The sequence below is a fragment of the Tiliqua scincoides genome, chromosome 5, assembly GCF_035046505.1.
Source record: "Tiliqua scincoides isolate rTilSci1 chromosome 5, rTilSci1.hap2, whole genome shotgun sequence".
In the NCBI taxonomy this organism is placed as follows: Eukaryota; Metazoa; Chordata; class Lepidosauria; order Squamata; family Scincidae; genus Tiliqua; species Tiliqua scincoides.
In genome coordinates this window covers 127,668,985-127,694,588 of record NC_089825.1, presented here as the reverse complement: position 1 = coordinate 127,694,588, position 25,604 = coordinate 127,668,985, and the positions used below count along the sequence as shown (strand labels likewise).

Below are 25,604 nucleotides of genomic sequence, written 5' to 3'. Positions count from 1 at the left end.
CGGCCTCTTCAAGATTCTCCCCAAGATTGGATGTCCACCCAGGCTCCTCAGCATCATCAGATCTTTCCACAAGGACATGAAGGGCACTGTTGTCTTTGATGGCTCCACATCAGACCCTTTTGACATCTGAAGCGGAGTGAAGCAGGGCTGTGTTCTTGCACCAACCTTGTTTGGGATTTTCTTCGCTGTCCTGCTGAAGCAGGCCTTTGGAACTGCAACAGAAGGCATCTATCTCCGGACCAGATCAGACGGAAAGCTCTTCAACCTCTCCAGACTGAGAGCAAAGTCCAAAGTCCAGCTGAAATGTCTGCGTGACTTCCTCTTTGCCGACGATGCAGCTGTCACTACCCACTCTGCCAAAGATCTCCAGCAGCTCATGGATCGTTTTAGCAAGGCCTGCCAAGATTTTGGACTGACAATCAGCCTGAAGAAAACACAGGTCATGGTTCAGGATGTGGACTCACCTCCCTGCATTACAATCTCTGAGCATGAACTGGAGGTTGTCCATGACTTTGTGTACCTTGGCTCAACGATCTCCGACACTCATTCTCTCGATACCGAGCTAAACAAGCGCATCGGTAAAGCAGCTACCACGTTTTCCAGACTCACAAAGAGAGTCTGGTCCAACAAGAAGCTGACGGAACATACCAAGATCCAGGTCTACAGAGCTTGCGTCCTGAGTACACTTCTGTACTGCAGCGAGTCATGGACTCTTCGCTCACAACAGGAGAGGAAACTGAGTGCTTTCCACATGCGCTGCCTCCGACGCATCCTCGGCATCACCTGGCAGGACAAAGTTCCAAACAACACAGTCCTGGAACATGCTGGAATCCCTAGCATGTATTCACTGCTGAAACAGAGACGCCTGCGTTGGCTTGGTCATGTCGTGAGAATGGATGATGGCCGTATCCCAAAGGATCTCCTCTATGGAGAACTCGTGCAAGGAAAGCGCCCTACAGGTAGACCACAGCTGCGATACAAGGACATCTGCAAGAGGGATCTGAAGGCCTTAGGGATGGACCTCAACAAGTGGGAAACCCTGGCCTCTGAGCGGCCCGCTTGGAGGCAGGCTGTGCAGCATGGCCTTTCCCAGTTTGAAGAGACACTTGGCCAACAGTCTGAGGCTCAGAGGCAAAGAAGGAAGGCCCACAGCCAGGGAGACAGACCAGGGACAGACTGCACTTGCTCCCAGTGTGGAAGGGATTGTCACTCCCGGATTGGCCTTTTCAGCCACACTAGACGCTGTGCCAGAACCACCTTTCAGAGCGCGATACCATAGTCTTTCGAGACTGAAGGTTGCCAATACAATACTCAGTATTTGTGGCTGGTTAATTGGTCCTATGTAACAAGTAATGCTTTAAATTTTTTTTACTGGACCTGCCTGCTTTCTGACCATTCTGCAAATTGTGCAAGACGATCCTGACCAGGACTGGCTTTTAGGCAATTAGGGAGATTTCACCCAATTGGGCCCCACACATAGTGTGGGCCCTGCACTGCCCTACTGCCCACCACTGCTTCCAATTGGCCTGAAATTGATGCCACGAAGGCAGCAGCATGTGGACTTCGCTCTTTCCCCACCCACACAGCTGCCAGTACCATCTTCTCCCCCGTCTTGCTCCAAAATGGGCTGCTGTGAAGGTTGCCAACAATAATAACAATAAGAAGGGGGCAGCGATGGATGAGAGTTGCGGAGTGCTGCGGACTGGGTGCGTGCTCCCTCCTCCTTCCGGCTGACCTCCAGGGTGCCTATTCTGCACAACCACTAAAGGTACAGGAGTTCTATCCACTTGCGCAGAAGTAACAGATCTTGGTCTGGCTCCATTCAAGGTAAGAGCGAAAAAAATTAGTAGAGGGGGCCCCACAGAATTTGAGGTGGCCCTGTTTCAAATTGGGCCCCACAGCTCTGAAGGCTGGCCCTGATCCCGATGTCACCAGATGGAGTGGTCGTGAAAACGGCTTTAAAATGGGACTGGACACAGTTATGGGCTTAACTATGGCTATCAGTCATGGAATGATCTTGGATGTCTCTTGGAAGAAGGGGCGTGGCCACAGAGTGGGGAGTGGTGCGAAGTGGGCGTGGCTAAAGCGAAGGGGAGGAGCTAGAAGACCCACATTACCTGCCTGCTGGAAGAGAGCTGGTCTTGGTTCTCAGTTTCAGCAAATCTGCCTTCCAAAGTTTCTGATCTAGAAGCCCTTCCCCCTTTAACCCTTGACGGGTGGGGATTCTCTGCAATGCTGCAGCTGTGATGGGCATGGAAATGCACTCTGCACGTGCTCTGGGGAACTCACCTGTCTTTCTTTGGTCCGCTCCAAAGTTGCCGGGCGCAGATTCAGCCCCCTTTAACCCTTGACGGGTGGGGATTCTCTGCTGTGATGGGCATGGAAATGCACTCTGCACATGCTCTGGGGAACTCACCTGTCTGCTTCGCCTGCCCCAAAGTGGAAAGCAGTGGCTGGGGGCCCCGATCCAGCCCCGCCTCTCCCTCTGCGCGGACCCCTCGCCTAGCCCCCCCCCTTCAGGGTGCGGTGCCAGCGCCCGCCGCGCCCCTGGCAAGATCGGGAGGCTCTTACATCATGCAGCAGCCGCCAGCCCGCGGCGTGAAGGGCGGAGAAGGGAGCGGGCGGGCGGACGGGGGGCCTGTCCCCAGCAGCCTATGGGGTGGGTGGGCCGGCCGGGGGGGCGGGACCCGCCTGCCCTCCCACCCCGCAGCCCGCGAAGGGCTGCGCGCCTCCCCCGGCCGCTGCCTCCTCCCCTCCCTTCTTAAGTCCGGCTCCCGGGCACCCGGGGCCATCCTGAGCGGCGAGGGGGCTGCCGGAGCGGGGCAGGATGCCGGCGCAGTACACGCGGATCCTGGGGTGAGCAGAGCCTCGGCGCCCCTCCAGCCAGCACCTCCTCCTCTTCCTGGGCGCTGGTCCCTTCTCCACAGCCCCCCCACCCTCCCTCCTCCCCTTCTCGGCACCCCCCTCCCCCGGCACCCCCTGTTTTCTGGGAGTGGGAGGGGCACCCCCAGGACATTTCCCTTCATCATCTGCGTGCAGATGTGCTCCTTGGACCTCATCCTAGAAAGTCTCATAATGGCCCCCCCAATCTCTGACGGGGGGGGAGATGGGATTCCCCGGAAGAATGTGATGTGCCCCTTTTCTGTCCTGAGCTCCCCCCCTGCCCAAATTCTGAGCCCCTGTTGGATCAGCCTGCCCTCCCCTCCCCTCCCCTCCTTGGTCACTTGCAGGCTCTCTTCCCACTGACCTGACCTCACCCCTGTCTGCTCCATCCACTGTCCCATTTCATTCAAGCCTCCCTCCCTCTCCCTCCCCACACAGGTGCTTCCTTCTCTCATGCCTGCCTGCCTGCCTGTGGGTCAGCCTCCCTTCCTCTGCCTTGTCCCTTTGCACACTTTCCTCTGCTGCTCTTGACTGCGCCCTGACCCAGTGGTGGGAACTGCCAGGGACTCTTGTTCATGTGAATGCTGGGATTGGCGGATGGGGGGGCAAGCAGTGCAGCTGCTTGCTTTGGGTGGGGGGTGCTGGCTTTGTCCCTGGGACAGAATGGCCTTGCCAACTGCAAACACCCTTGTTGGTTAGAATCACCCGCCTGGGCCCTCACTTCCTCCTGGGCCAGCTCCTCCACGTCACCCACAGCCTCCTCCCTGAGGGACTAGCCCCCCCTCCCAACAACCTTTCACCCACAAGAGGAAATGCCAGCCCTGAGCCGGTTCTCCTCTCTGCGATGTTTTCTTCGCTCACGGATTTCCTTTGCAAACACCCCGGATCAGATAAACACGGTCCGGATGAATCCAGGTCCGAAAGAGGAATTAGAAGGGCATCCCACCCACCACCCAGAGCCCAGTTCCCAGGTTGCAATGGTGCGAATTCATCTCAACCCCCATCACTGCCCTTTGGCCGCTGGCGTAACCTACCTGTAAAATGGGAATAACAAAGGCCTCCCTCGCAGGATTGTTGCAGGTGTGAGTGCAGTGAAGATCGGAAAGCCCTTTTGGGAATTTAAAATGGAGCATTATTAATAATTCCCCCCCCCCCCAAAAAAAAGTGTTCTTAGTTCGAGTCGAAGCCGGCATTTTCTAGTGTGCGGAGAGATGCAGTCTACAGGCTCCTTGGCCACGGGGATCACTTCATGACCTTGGGCAAGCCGCTTTTGCTCATCTTCAGTTACCTCACTAGTAAAGTGGGAGTAACAGTGACCTGCACTGTAGGGTTGTTATGAGACGAGGACCATCTAAAAACAACAACAACAGTGAAATGCTTTGCAGATTGCAAATGCTGGGCACATGAGAAATTCATCCCTCCTCACAGTTCCTCTGTGAGGCAGGTCTGAATGTTCCCATTTCGCAGATAAGGAACAGAGGCTGCGAGAAAGCGACTCAGACAAAGCCACACAGTTGAGTCAGTGGCAGAGCAAGGCAAGCTGAACACTGTAAACTAGGTTATGAGATGAGTGGCTTTTCTGATGAGCAAGGACGCCTGGGTAACCAACCCGCTTGCCTCTTTCAAGATGGGGCTGTGCTTGTGGCTTACCATTTTTTTCAATTAAGAAATCTCCCTGGAGCAATGGGGAGATGCTGAATGGCGGCTGTGGGGGAGGACGGGAAGGGTTGTGTGTCTATCTGGGAACAACATGTTCCCTTCTTGAGACCCGTGCGCTCCCAGGGCACGACTGGGGCCTCCCTCCGCGCGCAGCCGAGAGCTCAGTTGGGGTAAAAGTCCACGCCATGTGGCCTGCCCCTTGCCCTTTACTCTGTCACTTGGACCCTGGCCAATATTGTTCCACTCCCTGCTGGGCAGTCAGCCAATCTCAAGAAGTTAAGGAATAAGCAAACCCTCCCGCATGCCCAAATCTGTTGCAAGGGTCAGGGAGTTGTGTGCACACATGGCCAGGGACTGTGATGGCCAGAGTTCACAACCTGCAGATGTTGAGGGGAAGGGGATTGGAACCAGAGGTCGGCATAGGTTCTATCACCAGGCTTTATCAATGGACACTTTCACACTCGGGGTCACGAGTGTGCACATGGAAAGAATTTTGCATATGCCTGGCAGAACCACGGACTAAATTCTGAATCTGACACACATATACATTAAGCTGGGCATTTGTGCATAGTGTTTGACACTTGCTGGACTGTGACAGTAATGCACATCTGCGCATAGCACACCCGCGCATGCACTGGCTGGCATTAGCAGGAGTGGCAGGCCAGACCAGTCCAGGCTGTTAGAAAGGGGGGGGGCAGTTTGTGCATATTGACATCCCTACCAACAGCACTCCATCAGAGATGTCCAAAGTCGAGTATCAATCTAGCAATGGCTCCAGGCTGTTTCTGAGTTCAGAGGCAATATGCTCCTGGCAGAGTAGGCTCCTGGCCTTCAGGTTCTGCATGTGGACTTCCCAAAGGCATCACTGGACCTCCCATCTCAACCTGCTCTGTGTGTTGCTGGGGGTGTCTGCTGTCTGCTTAGTTCACACACTCCCAAGTTGAACAGATGACGCTCCTCTCTACCGAGTCAGGCTTTCAATCCACCTAGCATGCTATTACCTCTTCTGATGGGCGGGAATTCTCCAGGGCTTTGGGCAAGAACAGGGCCAGATTCAGCCGTGCTGAGGCCCTGAATTGCATCAAGCCTAAGAGGCCCGTCTCGTAACATTAACCCCCAAAGTTTATTGTTGTAACAAAAATGACAAGGAAGGTAGAAACATTAAAGCTTTGTATTGTAGATATTCATAGGCAGAGTCTGCAGTGAAAAACTCTTGAAACAAAAGTATCCTGTACTACTAGCCTGATGAAGTACTTCCAAATCAAAATACTTTATTGTCTTTGTATTTCCTAGTTAGTATATACTGCCTAACAAATTGGCAGCTTTTCATTTGAGGACGTAATAAGCAACTTCACTTTTTCAACAGGTTGTGTAAAACCCAAAACTTCTTGTATTTTTATGCCCCTTAAAATGTGAGGCCCTGAGCTATAGATTCCTTAGTCTGCGCATAAATCTGGTCCTGGGAGAGGGTCTTCTCCAGCTTAGAGCTGCCTGGAGCAGCTGCCACAGATTGAACCAGAGGCCTTCTTCATGCAAAGCTCACCCACCCAGCTGCCTTGAGCCAGTCTCCTTCATTCATTAACCCTGGGGTGTTTTGCTGATTGTGACAACATATCCCTTTCACCTCCTGCTACCCTCAGGAGGCTCCTCTCTCTCTACACAAGCTTGCTGTGCAAGGGCTTGGGGGAATGGTGTGTGTGCGCATCAGACCAAACGTGCACAGCGAAATTTGTGCTCAGCTCAAACCTGACATCTGGTTTACTTTGGGATGATAGTTACAAACTTCCATGCACACTCCCCTGCTTATGAAAGATCTGGATGCTGCTAGACAGGTATGTGAGTTTGCACTCTTTTGTGCTGATACACAGTGATCTTACTTATGCAGGTGTACATGCTCTTAATTCATGCTCACAGAGGCATATACACATTTTCGCATGTTGTGCTGGAGCCTCCTATTCTTTTATGCACTAGAACATTTTTGTAGCCCTGGGCATGCTCAGAGAAGCATGCACATGTGTAGGTACTGAGTGTGTGCAATTTCTCACAGTGTGATATTTGTGCACAAGCCAAGTTGCTTGTGTGCATTCATGACTGGCTCATTTGTTGACTACTGTATGTCCCCATGTACAGCGTGACATAGTCTTGCATGCGCAGAGGCATGCTTGCATAAAGTTTAGACACTGTGGAAAGCCACATGTGAGCTGACTTGCTTCTAGACATGCCCATGCATGCTTGTGCAAGATTTACATGCTCTGGTGCACACTTTGAACAGGCACAGGGAAATAGTGGCATAGGGAAGGGAATGTTCTGTGGCATCTGAGATGAACAACCCTGGTTCCTTTCTGTCCCATCCATTGAACCTCCATTGATCCAACATGGCTACACTTCTGCTTTCATTCTCACACATTCTCTTTTTCCATTGCAGTCTTGGAGCTTGTTCTCTCAGGTGCTGGTCTGCAGTTCCAGTGCGCTGGGCCCACGCACCACGAGTGATACATGGAGACCTTGGCAAACTCTCAGGACGCGTGCAGGAGTTTGTGGAGAACGGGGTACGACTCTGCCAGCCTGACAGCATCCATGTCTGTGATGGAACCGAGAAGGAAAATGGCAAAATCTTAAACCTCCTGGAGTCAGAAGGAGTCATCAAGTCACTGACCAAATATGAGAACTGGTGAGTGCCTTTGAGGGTCAAGTGTGGGTGCTGCACGGTTAAAGGGAGAGCTGTGAAGATCATGACTTGCCCAGGACAGATGTGGCATCTCAACATGCAGAAGTGACCAGAATCCTTCCCTCCTTTTCCTTCTGCCGCCCTGCAGCTGGCTAGCCAAGACTGACCCCAAGGATGTGGCCCGGGTGGAGAGCCGGACTGTCATTGTGACTGAGAACCAGAGAGACACCGTGCCCATCCCGGCTGCTGGGGCCAAAGGGCAGCTGGGCAACTGGATGAACCCTAAAACCTTCCAGGAGGCAGTGGACGACCGGTTCCCTGGCTGTATGAAAGGTGAAGGGGGGACAGCTGTGGGAGGCAGAGGACATAACAGGTGATCTCTTCCATCTAAAGCATGGAGCCCCAATCTTGATCTCAGTTTGAGGATGGGAAGGGTCAGGAAAGACCACTGGAGGAGAGGAGATTGAGCAGTTAACTTGTTCTCTGTCCTTGCTTGTTCTATGCATTGCCCTTCCTATTTATTTATTTACCTCTGTTCCTATTTACAGTTTTCTAACAGTATTTTCTGTTCAAATACTCCACCCCTCCTTCCCCAGCAAGGAATCCGTCTTCCCCATCCATCCATGAAGCCGGTCAGCCACCATCCAACACTCCTTCCTTCTGTTTCTTCACATTGTGACTCACGTATGCGCTTCTCCCCCCCCCACCTTTCCTTCCTGTGACCCCTTCCATCTTGTCCTGCAGGTCGCACCATGTACGTCATTCCCTACAGCATGGGACCCATCAGCTCACCCCTCTCCAAGATTGGGATTCAGCTCACGGACTCAGCCTATGTGGTGGCCAGCATGCGCATCATGACCCGCATGGGTACTGCTGTCCTCCGCACTCTGGGCGACGGGGAATTTGTCAAGTGCCTGCATTCGGTGGGGCGACCCCTGCCTTTGGAAGGTATGTGGGGCTGTGCCGCTGTCAACTCTTCCCCACCATCAGAGTGTTGGCTGCCACTCATGTTACTTTGTATAATGACTGAAATTGACAAGCCCTGAATTAGCTGCTCTGCAGAGTATCCCACAGTAGACCCAGCTATTCAGTGAGAATCTGGGAGTTTCTCAGTGCGAAGCTGTGTGCTCTACCAAGGGCATCCCTGTGCATATATATTGGTTGGCAACCTTCAGTCTCGAAAGACTATGGTATAAGTCTACAGCACCCGGTATTCCCAGGCGGTCTCCCATCCAAGTACTAACCAGGCCTGACCCTGCTTAGCTTCCGAGATCATGGTAGAAGCCTACAGCACCCGGTATTCCCAGGCGGTCTCCCATCCAAGTACTAACCAGGCCTGACTCTGCTTAGCTTCCGAGATCATGGTATAAGCCTACAGCACCCTGTATTCCCGGGCGGTCTCCCATCCAAGTACTAACCAAGCCTGACTCTGCTTAGCTTCCGAGATCAGACGAGATCGGGCATGTGCAGGGTAACAGTAAACTGTCATAAATTGCATAGAAAACACACCAGTCTAGGCCCTCGTATTTTCTGTGTCAAAATCCCAAAGCCAGTCCTTCATTTCCTACAGCAGAGGGTAGGGCGACCTTCATTTTGTTTGCTTAGATAAATTTCATCAGGTTTCTCCAGATGTATCATCTCAACACCTGCTTTTCTATCTCTCCCTCCGCAGAGGAACTGGTGAATAACTGGCCGTGCAACCCCGAGAAGACCCTCATTGCGCATGTCCCCGAGCGCCGAGAAATTGTGTCCTTCGGCAGTGGTTACGGTGGCAACTCCCTCCTTGGCAAAAAATGTTTTGCTCTCCGTATTGCCTCTTGCATTGCCAAAGATGAGGGCTGGCTGGCTGAGCACATGCTGGTAAGGATCCTTGCATCCTGCCCTATCTACCTGGGGAGTAAATGAAGATCGAATATGTTAGGGTGATACTGGAAGCCAGAATCCCTGGCATGCCTAATTTCTGTCTGCGGCTTCAAGTGCAGAAGCCCTTCCTTCTTCATCCCAGAGCTAATTGCTGTTATTGTTCCCTGCACATACTCAGAGGCACTCTTTACTCTTATTTACTGTGTCCTAGCACTTGGGGTTGGACTAGATGATCTTGTCAGTTCCTTTCAACTCTGGGATTCTATGAGAACAGGCCCTGAGAGCTGACCCTTGCTCACTGGTTTGTCTCCTGCTCTGGGAGCAGAGTGGAATCTAATGGTTTGCAGCAAGGAATTCTGGGAGCCAGAAATTGTAGAATGGGGCACAAAGGTTTCAAGAAGTAAAAAGGGTTTGCTAGCCAAGACTGGGAAGAGGGGTGGAGCTGGGGTGGTTGGAGCTGAAGACACCGGACCAAAGGACAGTGGGTGTTTACATTGTGTCAGAGGGATATTTAACAAGCAAATATTAATTGGTTAATGAATGACAGAGCCTTGCTGAAATCCTAAATGCGTGAGGATGAGTCTGACGCACAACAGGAGGCAGGGGGAAGGTGAATGCACAAGATCCTTCGTCAGGACCCCGAGGGCATTGGCCCCTGCAAAGTGAGGGGACTCTTGTCGCACTGCGTGTGCGGAGACAGCAGACCTGTGGAGCAGAGACTGAGGGCTGCAGGTCCCAGCGCAAGGCCTCGTGGGATAGTTTGTGCACATTTGAGTGATGCCATAGGGAATTTCATGCAAAAGGGGGGTGAACAGCTTCAGGGGGTGGAGGGATGGGCTTTAAAGCATTGTGGGTAATTTAGGGCAACAGCAAGCCCCACAAAAGCAGCATGAAGTGCTTGGACTTGAAGCAATGACGTGACGAATGAGCAGCTTTCCCATAATTCCCACATGATGGACAATTTAGAGCTTCTTATGATACCCAATTTTTAACTAAAAAAAAGATGTTTGTGCAAAAACTAGGTGATGTAAACTGTAACGTATTATCGTAATTTTAAAATACCAATTCCTCTGAAAAATGCATCCAACATTGTTTTAATGTATAAAATTAGTAATTATTATTGATAACAAGTTAAAACGAATTGTCAGAACTGTCACCCAATTAAAGGCCACTTGCATCCCAATCCTGTTTTTTAAAAAAACCCTGCCAATGCAGCCACACCACTGCAGCGTGTGCTGTACCCTACAGGGGAAGGGCAGTCCTAGAGGTCTCCTCCAAGTAAGAACATAAGAACAGCCCCACTGGATCAGGCCATAGGCCCATCTAGTCCAAGTTCCTGTATCTCACAGCGGCCCACCAAATGCCCCAGGGAGCACACCAGATAACAAGAGACCTGCAAGGCCTCCTGGGAATTGTAGTTAAGAACATAAGAACAGCCCCACTGGATCAGGCCATAGGCCCATCTGGTCCAAGTTCCTGTATCTCACAGTGGCCCACCAAATGCCCCAGGGAGCACACCAGATAACAAGAGACCTGCATCCTGGTGCCCTCCCTTGCATTGGCATTCTGACATAGCCCATTTCTAAAATCAGGAGGTTGCACATATGCATCATGGCTTGTAACCCGTAATGAATTTTTCCTTCAGAAACTTGTCCAATCCATTTTAAAAGGCGTCCAGGCCAGATGCCGTCACCACATCCTGTGGCAAGGAGTTCCACAGACCAACCACACGCTGAGTAAAGAAATATTTTCTTCTGTCTGTCCTAACTCTCCCAACACTCAGCTTTCATGGATGTCCCCTGGTTCTGGTGTTATGTGAGAGTGTAAAGAGCATCTCTCTATCCACTCTGTCCATCCCCTGCATGATTTTGTATGTCTCAATCATGTCCCCCCTCAGGCATCTCTTTTCTAGGCTGAAGAGGCCTAAACGCCATAGCCTTTGCTCCCTTGCGTGCGCCACTGATTTAGCTGGTACAAGTCCCAGTGAACCTGAGAAGGTGAATCGAGGCTGGGAAGGGGGATAGGATATCACCAGCACTCTGTCACCAATACCAGGCTTTCCTGGCCTCGATCTACCCTTCTCCTTGTCCCATCCTACCCATCCACTGAGCTAACTTATTAGCGCTGAATCTCTTGGGAAGGCTGCTGGTGCATGGCTATGGCCACATGTCAGAATGCCAGATGCAGGGGAGGGCACCAGGATGCAGGTCTCTTGTTATCAGGTGTGCTCCCTGGGGCATTTGGTGGGCCGCTGTGAGATACAGGAAGCTGGACTAGATGGGCCTGTGGCCTGATCCAGTGGGGCTGTTCTTATGTTCTTATGTTCTTATGATGGCAGCTCAGTTGCTCAAAATGGCCTGTCACCATTTGCAACGGCTATCAAGCGAGCTGCGCCACTAGAACATGAGTTCTGTTGGCTCAGAGTGCTCCTCAGATTGGGCCAACAGTCCGTTAATTGTACGAGTTGTAGTATCAGCCAGACTTTCACCTGCTGCTCACGCTCCTTTGCAGATCCTGGGGATCACGAACCCTGAAGGAAGGAAGAAGTATGTGGCCGCAGCCTTCCCCAGTGCCTGTGGAAAGACCAATATGGCTATGATGAACCCCACGCTGCCCGGCTGGAGAGTGGAGTGTGTGGGGGATGACATTGCCTGGATGAAGTTTGACAACGATGGTGAGTTTGGCACCGGGGAGGAAGCTGAGGGCAAAAGGAAGCCTTTGGTGAGAGAAATGCCTCCTCTGGAGTTGGGGTTGCTGTGCTGAACTGAGAGGTAGTGTGGAGCTACAGTGGGTTTGCTGGACGTACACCGAGAGTTCCGGGTTTGAGTTCCTGCTTTGCTGCAAAACCTACTTGGGGACCTTGGGAGAGATCTTACTCTCACTTGCTCAGCCTGACCTACCTCACAGGGTTGTTGTTAGGAGAATAAAAGGGGGTGGGGAGTTCAGGTATACTGCTTTGAGTCCCTGTAGTGTAAAAATTATTCATAACCCGCTTTTTCAAAATGTTCAAAGTGTGTTTTTAAAAACTCCAACAATTCAAAAAGCATCATGGCTCACTAATATGGTAGGAACAGCTACAGAAGGCACCCATAATAAGCCTGATGGAAGAGGCGAGTCTTGCACTCCTTCCAAAAAAGGAGGACCACCCAAGAGGTTATTATCCTCATCTTATCGGGAAGGTGGTTAAGAACATAAGAACATTAGAAGAGTCCCCCCCTCCCCCGCCGCTGGATCAGGCCGAAGGCCCATCCAGTCCAGCTTCCTGTGTCTCACAGAGACCCACCAGATGTCTCAGGGAGTACACAAGACATCAAGACCTGCATGCTGGTGCCCTCCCTGGCTAAAAAAAAACAACTGTAGTGGCAGCAGTGGGATTACGAATCCACACCCCCAAAGAGACTAGAACCTTAATCCAGTGCGTTGGACCACTCAGCCGTGCTGCCTACAACCAGAGTGGTTCTCCAGATGTGGGGCAATTGCTGTCAAGGGCCGATAGAGCCTTGCTCGCATAAATTCAGCTTCCTGGCAGTATCTCTCTGTGCCAGGAAGAGGCACACCTTCTTGATTTCAATGGGTGAGAAATCTGAGTCTGTTCAACCTGCAAGAAAATTTACAGCCCAATCCTATATTTACCATCCATTGAGGCAAGAGGAAGAGGCAGTGCTCCTCTTCCGCTGGTATTGGGTTGGCGGGAGGGCAGAATGGGGGCGTGGAGGGGGCGAGGAGGGTTCACAGGTAACAGTGCAGTCTTAGATGCTTGTACAAATAGGATGAAGCCAGGGAAGGAAGACATTTGGAAAAACGGAGGAAGCAGCCTGAAAGATACAGAAGTGAGGCAGACCAGAGTAGAGCAAGACCCAATGGAAAGAGGCCTTGGGATGCAGAACGTGTGCCGCTCACAGCCGTCTCCTCCTCCATCTTGTGTAGGCTGCTTGCGTGCCATCAATCCTGAGAATGGCTTCTTTGGGGTGGCGCCGGGGACCTCCACCCGAACAAACCCCAATGCCATGCACACCATCCAGCGAAACACCATCTTCACCAATGTGGCTGAGACCAGCGAAGGAGGGGTCTACTGGGAGGGCATCGACCAGATGATCCCTGCAGGGGTGACCATTTGTACCTGGCAGGGGAAGCCCTGGCAGCCAGGTGAGTACACGTGTGACCTGTTGCAAAGGATGCTGGGTGGAGCCAAGCATGGTGAGTGCGGAGCCAGGTGCTGAACCAAAGAACTGTGGGCGGTGTTTGAGCAAAGCGGCCCCTTCTGCAAAGCACTCTGGGTAATTTGTGGAGGTGAATCTCGTCTGAGGAACACGAAAAGAAAAATTCCTTTAAACTGGATTGCAAAAAGGTGGCTGTGTTTTTTGACTATAACTCCCAGCTACGGAGCTCATGGATTTTAGGGGTTTAGGAGAAAGAGGGTGTGCAGTATTTGATATGGCACGGTAGAGCTTGTGTTAAGAATGCCCATTCAGGTACTACGGACTCCAGTTTTGTCCTCGCCCCTCACCTCTCTGTAGTTTGAACACAGCTCAACCCTGAGGTAGCAGGAGCGGATGGCATAATTTTTACTTGTAAATTTATTGTAAAGTTTTAACCAAGAGGAGGGTGCCTCTGGTCATATGCAGAGTGCCTTTCCTCTCACCGCTGGGAAACCAGGGTAAGCTTCCACATACTTGCAATTTGGGCAAGGGACTTCTGTGGGCAAAGGATTCACACGAACCCCAACTCATGCTGCTTCCAGAAATCAGGTACTGATCAACACCCTTTTGCCTTTCTGTGATCATCTGAATACTTCCGTCTCTCCCTCCAGGTGACAAGGAGCCCGCTGCCCATCCCAACTCCCGGTTTTGTGCTCCAGCCCGCCAGTGCCCAATCATGGACCCGGATTGGGAGTCCCCCAAGGGTGTCCCTATCGACGCCATCATTTTTGGGGGGAGAAGACCTGCAGGTGAGCTCCCTACCTTGCGACTCTCCCCTCACGTTCCACTGGCTAAAGAGTACCCCATGGAGTGACCCCCCCTTGCCTCTCCTTCCCCACAGGAGTGCCCTTGGTGTACGAAGCCTTCAACTGGCGCCATGGCGTCTTCGTGGGCAGTGCCATGAGGTCTGAGTCCACTGCGGCAGCTGAACACAAAGGTGAGGACTTTCTGGGGCACTGCTTGAAATTCTGTTTTTAATTTCTGGTAGTTTCATCTTCGTTCTGGTGACATGTCATGTGTGGGGAACTGGGCCTCCCAGCAGTCAGGCTCCGGCCTGCAACACCTGGGCTCTGTTTCCACACTTCCTTCCCCAGATCTCTTCTTGCCCTGCATCACACCCTTGCTTCTAATCTGCTTTGACATCTCCATGTAGGAGATTACAGGGTGGTGGCTCAGCCTTATCACGCTTTCTGATGGCTCTTTCACTGCTGCTTTTAAAGGGCCTCAGGATACCATGGTGTGATTAATTTTGCAAGGAATTGGTGGGCAGAGCTAGTGGAATTCAGAAGGGATCCCTTGCCTCCCCCTCCCCTCATAGTTTGGTCGTGGCCCCTGCCTGTTTTGATTGTGCACCTGTTTCTGGCCCACTCCTGCTTGGAGACGGCCCCTGGCCAAGGCCTGATTACCTTATGAAGGAGCTGTAGCCCAGCAGTGACAAGCAGCCTCTGGAGTGGTCCTGCCGGTAGGTGGATTCACACAGACAACAATGGAAAAGCTGAACACCTAACTCAAGCTGGGAGTCTGAAGTGGAATACTGAGCCCTGTACCAGCAACAAACAGGGAGCCTGGTGTGCTGCTGTACTGTGACAGTGAGGTTTGTGCACATGTGTTCACAGTTTTACTCAAGCCTCTCCTTTCTCTCCTCCTCCCCCTGCTCCCAACACCTTTCTAGGCAAGGTCATCATGCATGACCCCTTTGCCATGCGTCCCTTCTTTGGTTACAACTTTGGCCGCTACCTGGAGCACTGGTTGAGTATGGAGGAGCGGAAGGGGGTCCGCCTTCCCAAGATCTTCCATGTCAACTGGTTCCGGAAGGATGCTGCTGGGAACTTCTTGTGGCCAGGCTTTGGGGAGAACTCTCGGGTCCTGGACTGGATCTTCCGCCGCTGCGATGGAGAAGAGAGCGCCAAGGAAACGCCCATTGGGTACATCCCAAAAGATGGCGCCTTAGATCTGAGCGGCCTCACCAAAGTGAACCACCAGGAGCTATTCTCACTGCCCAAAGAGTTCTGGGAACAGGAAGTACGGGAAGTGAGGCAGTACCTGACGGAACAAGTGAACGAGGACCTTCCCAAGGAAGTGATGAAAGAACTGGAGGCCTTGGAGAAGCGGGTGAAGAAGATGTGAGGGACTTAACAAAAAGAAGCCTGACCAAAGACTCATCCCCTGTACCTCCTATGGAAAGAAGGAGGCAATGACAGGGAGCTTGTTTACAAAATGTTCCCCTTGTACTTCTTACCACTATGTCTCTCTGGCCAGCAAGAGTCAGCCCCTGAGCCTCTTGGTCAACATGAGGCATCTTGCATCCTAGGCAGTGTGATCCAGATGTATGTTATTTTCCTTGTGGTAGTCAAGTGTCTTGGTTTCTGGACACGTCCACTTTATCTCCTGGTGTTCTGTGGTTCAAGGGAAAGAGGCTAGAAGTGAGCTGCCCTCTTACGTCGTCACTGATGTGCTGGTTCTTTCTTGCATTAATTTTTCTGGTCTATGTGACATCCACTTTATGGAGTGGTTTAGAACCTGTCGCAGAATTCTCTTTCCTTCACATGGAAGACTTGGCTTTGAAAGCTACTTATGGGGATGGGGGATGATGGGAAGCATTTGTGGAAAAATAACACCTTATCCGGAAGACACTCTCAACCTGTCTCCCCAATACCTACACCCATCACCTTGGCGCATGAATGTAGAACTGGTTGCCTTGGTAGTTAGCTGTGCTGTCTGTCAGGTTGTTTCGGGGAAGAATCCGGGACCAACAGCAGTGGAAGGTCTGATGTCAGTGGGTTTTCCTCAGTAACTTCTTAGAAATTAGAATTTTGTGGCTGTAGTTCAGCTGATACTAATCCATACAACTTTTGGACCCATTGCAAACTCTGACACCAATTGGGATGTGACATAAACTGCTCCTGTTCGCAGTATTTACAGCCCCTTCTGTATTCCTGTTAAGCCACATGTTGAATGTATAACACTTCCTTCAGAATCCATTCTGGAAAGTCTCTCAAGCTCCAGCAGCAACTGCTGACCATCCCATACTGGCCTGCATCTGTACATGTCTCTTCTAACCTCTCTGAACTCCCCGTCTGATCACCACTGCGGCAATTGTGAAACATCATTTTCAGGTTAGAGAGTACTTTCCAACATCTTCTCCAACATGCAGTGACCTACCCCCCCTTAGCCCAGCTCAGCGATCTTCAACCTTTTTCATCTCACAGCACATTGACAAGGCGCTAACATGAGTCTGTTACAGTTTGCCTCTCTCACTCAAAGAACATTCCCAATTGTTTTTCAGAAAAAGTGTTGCCTTCACTTCTGCTCACCTTATAACTTTGTGTTCTCCTTTACATTCTTCTAGGAGGGTCCCCAGCTGGGACAAGGGTTGTCACCTCCTTTTTAAGCTCATGCTTCAATGCAGTTTGCATCCATTCTACTGAATCAACATATGCAAACAGTTAACGGTCTTTTGCTTTCCTTCCTCTCCAGCCCCAGAAGAAGTGACCGTTTGTGAGAGTGGGTGAGGGCTGAGATGGGGAGGGGGAGGGTGACTGCAGAATTAAGCTATGGTCAGAGGACTTTTATGGTTACACTTTCAGTGGTGGAAAAAGTACCCAGGGTGGGGGAGAGCTAGATGTCTGACTGAAATTTAATTCATTTTTAAAAAAAAATAAAATACACACTATTTTATTAATAACAAAAATTAACGAAATAAAAGTATAAAGAAATAAAAGGATGTGAACATTGGCTCGTGGAGGTGTTGTCTAATGGGGACTTTGATGCTAGATTCATTCAGGCTAGACCCATTCTGAAGACCTGTCCTTCCGCGGCGATGTGAAATCTGCCTGACAATTGTGTTTACTGTCAAACTTCTCCAGAAATCCCTGGAAATCAGTTTTGGGAGGGTGCCATCTGGTGGCATAGCTAGACGGGGGTGCAAAGCACTAAGTTTTGCAGGGAGCCTCGCCGCAGCATGCAAGGGGCCCCTCCCTCTCCCTTTTGGAGCCATTCCAGACAGTGGGAGCAAAACAAAGGTGTATGCCCAGAAGGCGGAGTACGCCTCCATTTGCTCCTACTGCCTGCAGTGGCTACAAAGAGGAGGGGGAGAGGCCCCTTGCACACTGTGGTGAGGCTGTCTGCAAAACTCAGTGCTTTGTACCTCCTCTAGCTATGCCATGAGTGACATCCAGAGTTCTTGGGGCAACAGGAGAAGAATGATTGTTCAACTGCTTTGAGTTGGCAATGTAGATGCATCTGAAGAGGGTTCTGAAGAGATCTGAAGAGGGAAAAAAGGCCATGTAAGTATGTACACGTCAAGTCATTTAGAGGTGCTGTACTGTATACTGGAGGCTCTGTGGAACTGTCGTGACTAATGGCCATATAGCAGCGAATTCCATGCACCTGTGTTGTGTACAGAAGTACTTTCTTTTGTCTGTCCTGAATAAATCTGATTGGGTGACCCCAAGTTCCAGTAATATTTCAGAAGGGGGCAATCTCTTCCTTGTTGTTTTCCACACCATGAATGATGTTATGAGGTCACATCCCCATTTAGACACCTTTTTCCTAAACCAGGGGTGTCCAAAGTTTTTGGCAGGAGGGCCACACTTTCTCTCTGACACTGTGTCAGGGGCCGGAGGAAAAAAAAAGAATTAATTTACATTTAACATTTGAATAAATTTACATAAGTTTTCTTAAATATATTAAAGATGAACTTATATGAATGAATGAAGGTCTTGCAATAGCTCATGGCCTATAAAAGGCCTTGCACAAAGCAAGGCCAGCCTTTCCTTTGCTGCCACTACTGCATCACAGACGTGAAATAGCAAGCAGTGGAGGGAGCTCTCATCCCACAGCTAATGCGAGAGGTCAAACAGTGGCCTCACGCTGAGAGCAGTTGCGTCAGGCCAGTGTGGGCTCCAACAAATCTCTGGAGGGCCAGAGGCTCATTGGAGACTGGGGGCTCCCTAAGGGCCTAATTGAGAGGCGCTGAGGGCCGCAAGTGGCCCAAGGGCTGGGGTTTGTGCAACCCTGTCCTAAACTATAAAGCCCTAAGTGCTTTAAAGAGTGTCGCCTGCAGGGTGTGGCAAGTGAGACTGTGTCATGAATATGTACATGTTAGGCCTAGGTTGGCAGTAGAAGCCTGAACCACACTAAGACAGTGTAACTGAGAAGTTGCTAGCAGTTCCTAGCTGCAAGAATTCGAGTAAATAAACAAAAGGATTGTTGTCTCTCCTTTGATGGCCAGAAAAGACAGATAAGAATTACAACCCATTAGAATGTTTAGCACCTTAGTAGAGAGAGAGGCGCCTGATCAAGCATGATGGAGTGCAGCTATGGATCTGTCGTACCCCTGCCCCAGAGGCACTTAGCTAGGCACTTTTTTAACTTGTCAGCAGAAGATTTGCCACTGATAGGATTACCTTGACATTCTAGCAAAGCAGTCAGTTTTAAGCTCTCCCCTAAATTCATGCTTTTCCTGTCTTTACCCCCCCCCCCTCCATTACTCTGTATTTATGGTTGCTACAGGTTCCTTTGGAAGGAGAGAGGGGTCTGAGACAGGTACACAGGCATCAGTTTCCCCTGCTTGAGAGTGTGGGTCCCAATGATTTGATCTTGGGGTCCATACTCTCACCCTAAAGTTGCTGCATAGCTATATATTGTTCTGATAAGTGAGAATTTACCTTGCTCAGGCTAGCGGTCTGTGCAACATACATAGAAACCTGCATTGGCTTGGGCTTTAAGCTGAGCAAAAGTGATAAACAGGCAGGTAGGCACTGAATGCAACAACAGCGGCCTACAACTATCATCAAGACAGCAGCCGCCGCTGCTAAGATTCACTTCATCCACCCTCCCCATCCGGGGAGCCAATCCCATCAAGTGTACCCTTGTTTTATAGACTCCTCATATTGGACTATTAGGCTCTCTAGGTGCCTAATATTGTCCTCTGCTTTCACTGAGAAGTTTGAGGAGTACACACAACACTGGGTACCAAATAGGGCACAAACTCCTCCTTTGGAAGCCAGGATCAGGTCCAAGGCAGCGCGGTTCTGGGCCGATACCTGGTGGACCTGTACAATCTCTTCTTGGAGCAATTTAATAGTTTTCAGTGTTTGGTTAAAGATCCGTGCAGTGGCATTCTGTATTGCACGGGTATCTCTTTCATTTAAACTCGCTCCAAGCCATGGCAGTAACATTTTTGTAGCTGACAGAAAGATGTCACCAACATCGCTCCAAGTGACTGCTCTTCTAAATCTGAGTTTTCCTGGCTGCTTAGTTTGTACAGATATTGCCATTGACACATAACAGAGGCAACATGTCCCACTCCCTTGCATTGGAATTTGTTTCCAAACCCTGGTTCCACAGCACCACCCAACTGAGCCCGGGGGTGGACTTGGCCTCCCAGTGATGGTATTATCTGAATCAAACATGTGAGTGAAAAGGTTGCCAGAGGTATTTGTCACTGACCGGTTATGTACCGCTTTCCATATTCCTGTGTCATTCCAGAACTGCCACAGGGTAATGAGGTTAATGTGTGGTCCCTTAGTCTCCCCTAATCTGACTAATGGTTGGGATGCATTTTTAGGCTTGAAGTGCCAGAACCAAGGGGAGCTGTGATTTGTTATGATGTTAAGGAACCCTGTAAAATTAAATGCGGGAGATATATAATCTACCCAGTCATCAGATGCTAAGTCCCTTAAGTCCAGGGGTATTCCAGACTGGGAGCTAAAAGGCAAATGCATACAGATGTAACAATCAGTGTGACTTATGTTTGATGCTACTGCCTGAAAGGTTTGTACTGCTAGGTTCTCATTCCATTTCTCTGAGATCTCTGTTGCCCCTACCAGCAATCTACTCCAAACCAATATCAGGTACCACCGGGCAACAGCAAAATGTATGATCTGGGGAGTGGTTGGGCTCATTTTGGAATCCTGGATATACTTTTGCTATGCTGTTTAAAAGTACGAGTAGTTGATGTCTTGGGTTTGTGGTTCCTGAGAGCGGTTCTCCGAGGCTTTTGTTTGTGTATTTACTAACAGTACAGTGCTTACAACACAGAGGCTTGTGTGGAGTCCAGGCTAAGGTGTATGGAGTCCAGGCTGATTATGTATGGGCTCCTTCTCCGGGCAGGCTTTAGGACTGGGTAAGGGTAACCTGGTTCCTGCCGGCCTGTTAACCACCTCAGGAGGTTGTTGCCCATCTAGGGGGCAAACTGTTGAGCACTGACAATAAGCGTGATCTGGATCATGCTTAGGGTTGTATTGGAAGTTGTATGCTGCGCTATGGGGGGAGTAAAGTGGTTCTAACGCCAACTTTAAGTCCCAACGTTTACCTGTTTTCATATATCCTTTGGTTTGTCTGATGTATTTTGCTTTGGCACAGTGGGAGCAGTGTTTAGGTTTATGTGGGACCCAACCTAGGGAAAAATTCTTTCCTGTCCCTAAGGGGTCCCACTCACCTAGTTTGGGGATTAAATACACGTGGCCTGGAACTTCCTGACCCACCAGAATGCGAAGGGGGGTGTTACCCATCCACTAGAGGGCAAAAGGCCTCAGGACAACAGGCTGCCCTCGGATAATTAAGTGAATTGATTGTAATTGGTCAGGGTCACGTGGTGTTACTGTGCCACACTGTGGGTTTTCCCCCGGCCTTCAAAAGTGCCTAGATCGTTCAGGGTTTTTCAGGAATACTGTTGCTTTGTGTGCATCAATGTTGGGGTAGGTGATTACCTTAGTTGGAGGCAGTTTAACAGTTTCTCTCCCCCCCCCCCCATATGCTTTAGGTTCTTTTAAACAACCACTTGAGCCCCAAATGTTTTCTTTCGCTGTCTTCTTGCACCCTAGTAACAGTCCAATTCTCGGGTGCCTCAACCTTCTTCAGCCGGGAGTGATGGATCCAGTTCTTCTCTCCTTCAACTTTTGCTGCAGTGTAGGTGGTCAGGAGCACGAGACGTGGCTTCTCTTTTCACTTGGGCTGGAGCGGGGCGTCTTTCCAGGTCTTCACCAACACGTAATTACCTGGCTGCAGACTGTGGACTGGAGCATCCAGCGGAACAGGACTGATGTGAAGAAAACGCAAAACAGCAGAAAGAGAGCGCATATCCTGGCAATGCAAAACATTCCTGGTTTCCCACATTACATATATGAGTTTAGCCTCTTCAAACGTCCTGGTGACTGACCAAGTTCTCCAGAAAAGGTGTTCAAAAGGGGACAGCCCTCTCCTGCTATGGGGCAGCAATCTAATTCTAGTGAGGACTAGAGGTAGGACTTGTGTCCATTTTAAGTGGTTTTCTTGCATTAACATGGTCAGCTGTCTCTTTATAGACTGATTCATGCGTTCTGCGATCCCACTGGCCTGGGGCCGATAAGGGGTGTGAAATTTCTAGACAATCTGCAGTCCAGCTACTACCTCTTGCGCCTCTTGAGAGGTGAAGTGAGTTCCATTGTCACTTGAGATTATTTCTGGGACCCCGAAGCATGGTATGAGTTCCTGTAGGAGCTTTTTGGCTACCTTTCTTGCCTTGCAGGTTCTGGTAGGAAATGCTTCAGGCCATCCAGAGAATCTGTCTACAAACACTAACAGATAGTGCTTTCCTTCTGTGGGAGGTAACTCAGTAAAGTCTACCTGCCATTCCACGCCTTTTCCTTCTGCAGGGGGTAATGGGACTGGAGTCTTCTGGACTCCTCCTTTGGGGTTGGTTCTCTGACAGATTTCACAGCTCTTGACGTTGTCGTGGATTTCCCGAGCTATTCCTCTTGTTATGAAGTGTTTCTGCATTAACTGAATCATTGCTTCCTCTCCTCCATGGGTTCCTTCATGTAACTGAGTCACAATTGCCCTTTTCAATGCTTTTGTTAACAAAACTTGCTCGTCTGAGTTGATTCTCCATCTCCCTGTGGTGAGCTCAAGTTTTAGCTTGTCTGCTAGCTCTAGCTCCTCTTGATCATAGGGGGGCTTCTCGGGGAGGGGAATTACTGGCAAGAGGGCTCCGGCAAAGATGGGCTGCCCTTGTTTTGCAGCTCGCTTAGCTATTGCATCAGCAAAATTATTCCCTTTCTCCACTTCTCCACCTCCCTTTGTATGAGCTTGGCAGCGTACTATAGCCACTTCTTGGGGTAACATCACAGCCTCAAGGAGATCCAAAATGTGCTGGCTATTCTTGACTTGTGTTCCTGCTGCTGTTAGGAACCCTCTCTCTTTCCAAAGGGCAGCAAACACCTGGGTCACCCCGAATGCGTAACGCAAGACAGTAAAGAGCGTAACTCGCTTGCCTACTGCCAACTTAAGCGCACGGGTGAGGGCAATTAGTTCTGCCACCTGGGCTGAGCTTCCACTGACTAGTGGCCGGGCTTCTATGACTTCATGGAGGGAAACAACTGCGTATCCTGCTTTCCTGACTCCTTTCCACAAAGCTTGACCCATCCACAAACCATACTACATCAGCATTTTCAAGAGGGCTAGCTTTCAAGTCTTCCCTGGCAGCATATTGGGAGTCAGTGGTTTGGATGCAATTATGGATAATTGGTCTGGCTTCAGGTAGGAGGGTTGCAGGGTTTAGAGTGTTACAGAGCTGAAGCTTTACATCCCCATTTTCCCATAAAATTGTTTGGTATCTTCCCAATTTGGGTGCTTGGGTGAGCCAGAGGTCTCCCTTTTGTTCTAGCAGCATCTTGACCACGTGTGGAGTGTATGCTGTCAGTTCTCCCCCCAGGGCGATTTTGCGAGCCTCTTTAATCAGAAGGGCTGTAGCAGCTACCACTCGCAGGCAAGGCGGCCATCCTCCGGCTACTGTGTCCAGCTGCTTGGATAGATAAGCCACTGGTCTGAGGGTTTCTCCTACTTTCTGTATCAAGACGCCTAGGGCCACTCCTCACTTTTCACACACGAACAGTGAGAATGGTTGGCTGGGCTGGGGCAGCCCTAAGGCTGGTGCCTCCATCCAAATCAAATCCTTTTCAGCATTTTGATTGAGTTTTTCGCTTCCGGGGTTAATTGAAAGGCACTGTCCTCAGGCCCTTTGAGGTACTCATGGAGAGGTTTTGCCCACCAACTGAACTCAGGTATCCAGAGTCTGCAATAGGAAGCCATCCCTAAGAAAGTGCAAAGTTCCCCTTGGTTCTTGGGCTCGGGAATCTGACAGATAGCTTCCTTTCTTTCATGGCCTAGCTGCCGGATCCCATGACTGATATCAGACCCCAAATACCTCACAGTCTCTTTGCACACTTGGGCCTTTTTCTGGGACACTCGGTAGCATTTGGATGCAAGGACGTTTAACCGGGATATGGTGGCCTCTAGGACCTCTTGCGCTGTTTTTCCTGCTAAAAGGAGATCATCCACGTATTGTATCAGGTGTATAGCGCCCTCCTCCCCGGGCTTTTCCCATTCTCTCTGGTCTGATGCCAACACATTCCTGAACAATGTTGGTGAGTTTTTCCAACCTTGTGGGAGAGACCCCCAGCATAATTGGGACCTGGAATTGTCCGGAAAAATCCACTCAAATGAAAAAATGTGTTGGGATTCACTTTCTAACGGGACAGTGAAGAATGTGTCCTTCAAATCAAGGATACTGAAGTATCTGGCCTCACCCGGTATCTCTCCCACCAAGGTGCATGGGTTGGGCACAATTGGGTGCACATCGGCCGTTCTTTTGTTTGCTTCTCTCAGGTCATGGACCATTCTCCATTCTCCTGATGGCTTTGGGACTGCCAGCACTGGAGCGTTCCATGCTGACTGACACTTACGCAAGATTTCTCCCTCCAGGAATCGGTCAATTAAAGGCTGCAGTCCCTCTTGCCCCCCTTTTCTCAGTCCGTACCGTTTGACCTGACATGGGGTTGCTCCTGGCTTCAACTCTACTTTCACTGGAGTCCAGTGCTTTGCCTATACCGGGGTAGAGGTTGCCCATACTGTGGGATCCACTCGGTCTACTCAGGAAGGGAGCTGGTCGTTTTCCAGAACAAGTATTGGCTGTGGGCCTTCAGGAGCTTCAGCTGGTGGGCGTATGGCTGCTTCAGGAGGGAATTCTATGGTGATTTGGTCTGAGAGAAGTGGAGAGTTGTCCCAAGCCGGCATAACAGGTCCCTCCCAAGCAAAGAGGTCCCACAGTTAGGGAGAAGCAAAATCTTGTGCTGAACAGCCATTCCTTCAAACTCACAAGGGGCATAGTCATATTCTGGGCAACTGATGGTCTGTCCTTCACACCCAACCACCGGAATGCTTTGGTTTTCGGGCAAGGGCAAGGGTCGGTTAACAGCTGTGTGGGCTGCTCCTGAGTCTACCAGGAAGTCAAAGTTTCAGAATCCTGCCTAGCCGTTCAGCAAGCTACCAAGTGCTCATTGAGGTCTAGTAACTTGAGGACTGAAGCTTTAATTAGAGCAGGGGTGCTCAAACCCCGGCCCGGGGGCCACTTGCGGCCCTCAAGGCCTCTCAATGCGGCCCTCAGGGAGTCCCCAGTCTCCAATGAGCCTCTGGCTCTCTGGAGATTTGTTGAAGCCCACGCTGGTCCAACGCAACTTCTCTGAGTGTGAGGGCGACTGTTTGACCTCTCATGTGAGCTGTGAGATGAGAGCTTGCTCCACTGCTTGCTCTTACACATCTGTGATGCAGCAGTGGCAGTGAAGGAAAGGCTGGCCTTGCTTTGTGCAAGGCCTTTTATAGGCTTTGAGCTATTGCAAGACCTTCATTCATTCATATAAGTTAATCTTTAATATATTCATTTATGTAAACTTATGCAAATCTATTCAAATTTTAAATGTAAATTAATTCTTTTTTCCCCCCCCCGGCCCCCGACACAGTGTCAGAGAGCTGATGTGGCCCTCCTGCCAAAAACTTTGGACACCCCTGAATTAGAGAAAGAGCTCAGTGCCTGCAAGGGACAGAATTAAGCCTAGAGAGTCTCAGTGTCCCTGGACTGAGGCACTGGCACATACAGGGTGGTGGCAGTACTACTGAGCAGAGGGGCCTTGAGGGCTTTGGGGTTCAAGAACCAAGCACCCTGAGCACCCCAAACCCCCCTAAGTTTACGACACACTGGCAGCGCAGACAGCAAAGAAATGGACCATTGTTTAGATGTGGGAGTAAAACTGCAAGTGTTTGAGTATAGGGGTGAATGCAAAACATGCAGAACATGCAAAAAAGCCCTCGCAACACAAACGGGTGGCAGCTTTTCAGTCAACGTTCTTCCTGCCCGTGCACAAAGGGAAAAAGCTCCAGAGCCTGTTAGGAGAGGTGTTTCTTGCTGGGCAGCCCAATCCTAAGCCTCCCTAGAGCCCAGGGATGCAGCAGCGCCGAAATGGTGACCACTGTATCCAGTGGGGCCAGGGAAGCACTGCCAGGTCTCCTCTGGG

The 25,604-nt window shown here is 50.4% G+C and overlaps 1 protein-coding gene across 1 annotated transcript; it reads left to right on the top strand.

The window, feature by feature from the left end:
* The first annotated feature begins 2,718 nt into the window (after positions 1 to 2,718).
* PCK2 (phosphoenolpyruvate carboxykinase 2, mitochondrial) lies at positions 2,719 to 16,760 on the top strand. Its single transcript, XM_066627632.1, has 10 exons — positions 2,719 to 2,856; positions 6,968 to 7,213; positions 7,359 to 7,543; positions 7,955 to 8,158; positions 8,883 to 9,070; positions 11,585 to 11,747; positions 13,001 to 13,219; positions 13,884 to 14,021; positions 14,114 to 14,209; positions 14,945 to 16,760. Exons 1-10 carry the CDS (start codon positions 2,828 to 2,830, stop codon positions 15,397 to 15,399), a joined length of 1,923 nt encoding a protein of 640 aa, XP_066483729.1. The 5' UTR covers positions 2,719 to 2,827; the 3' UTR covers positions 15,400 to 16,760.
* The last annotated feature ends 8,844 nt before the right edge of the window (positions 16,761 to 25,604 follow it).

Bases quoted from the DNA above. Each gene is read 5' to 3' on its own strand.
- PCK2 (XM_066627632.1), top strand. From the start codon at position 2,828: ATGCCGGCGCAGTACACGCGGATCCTGGG. The intron at 8,159-8,882 runs GTATGTGGGGCT...CTCCCTCCGCAG, and splicing joins GCGACCCCTGCCTTTGGAAG to AGGAACTGGTGAATAACTGG. The intron at 11,748-13,000 runs GTGAGTTTGGCA...CATCTTGTGTAG, and splicing joins GATGAAGTTTGACAACGATG to GCTGCTTGCGTGCCATCAAT.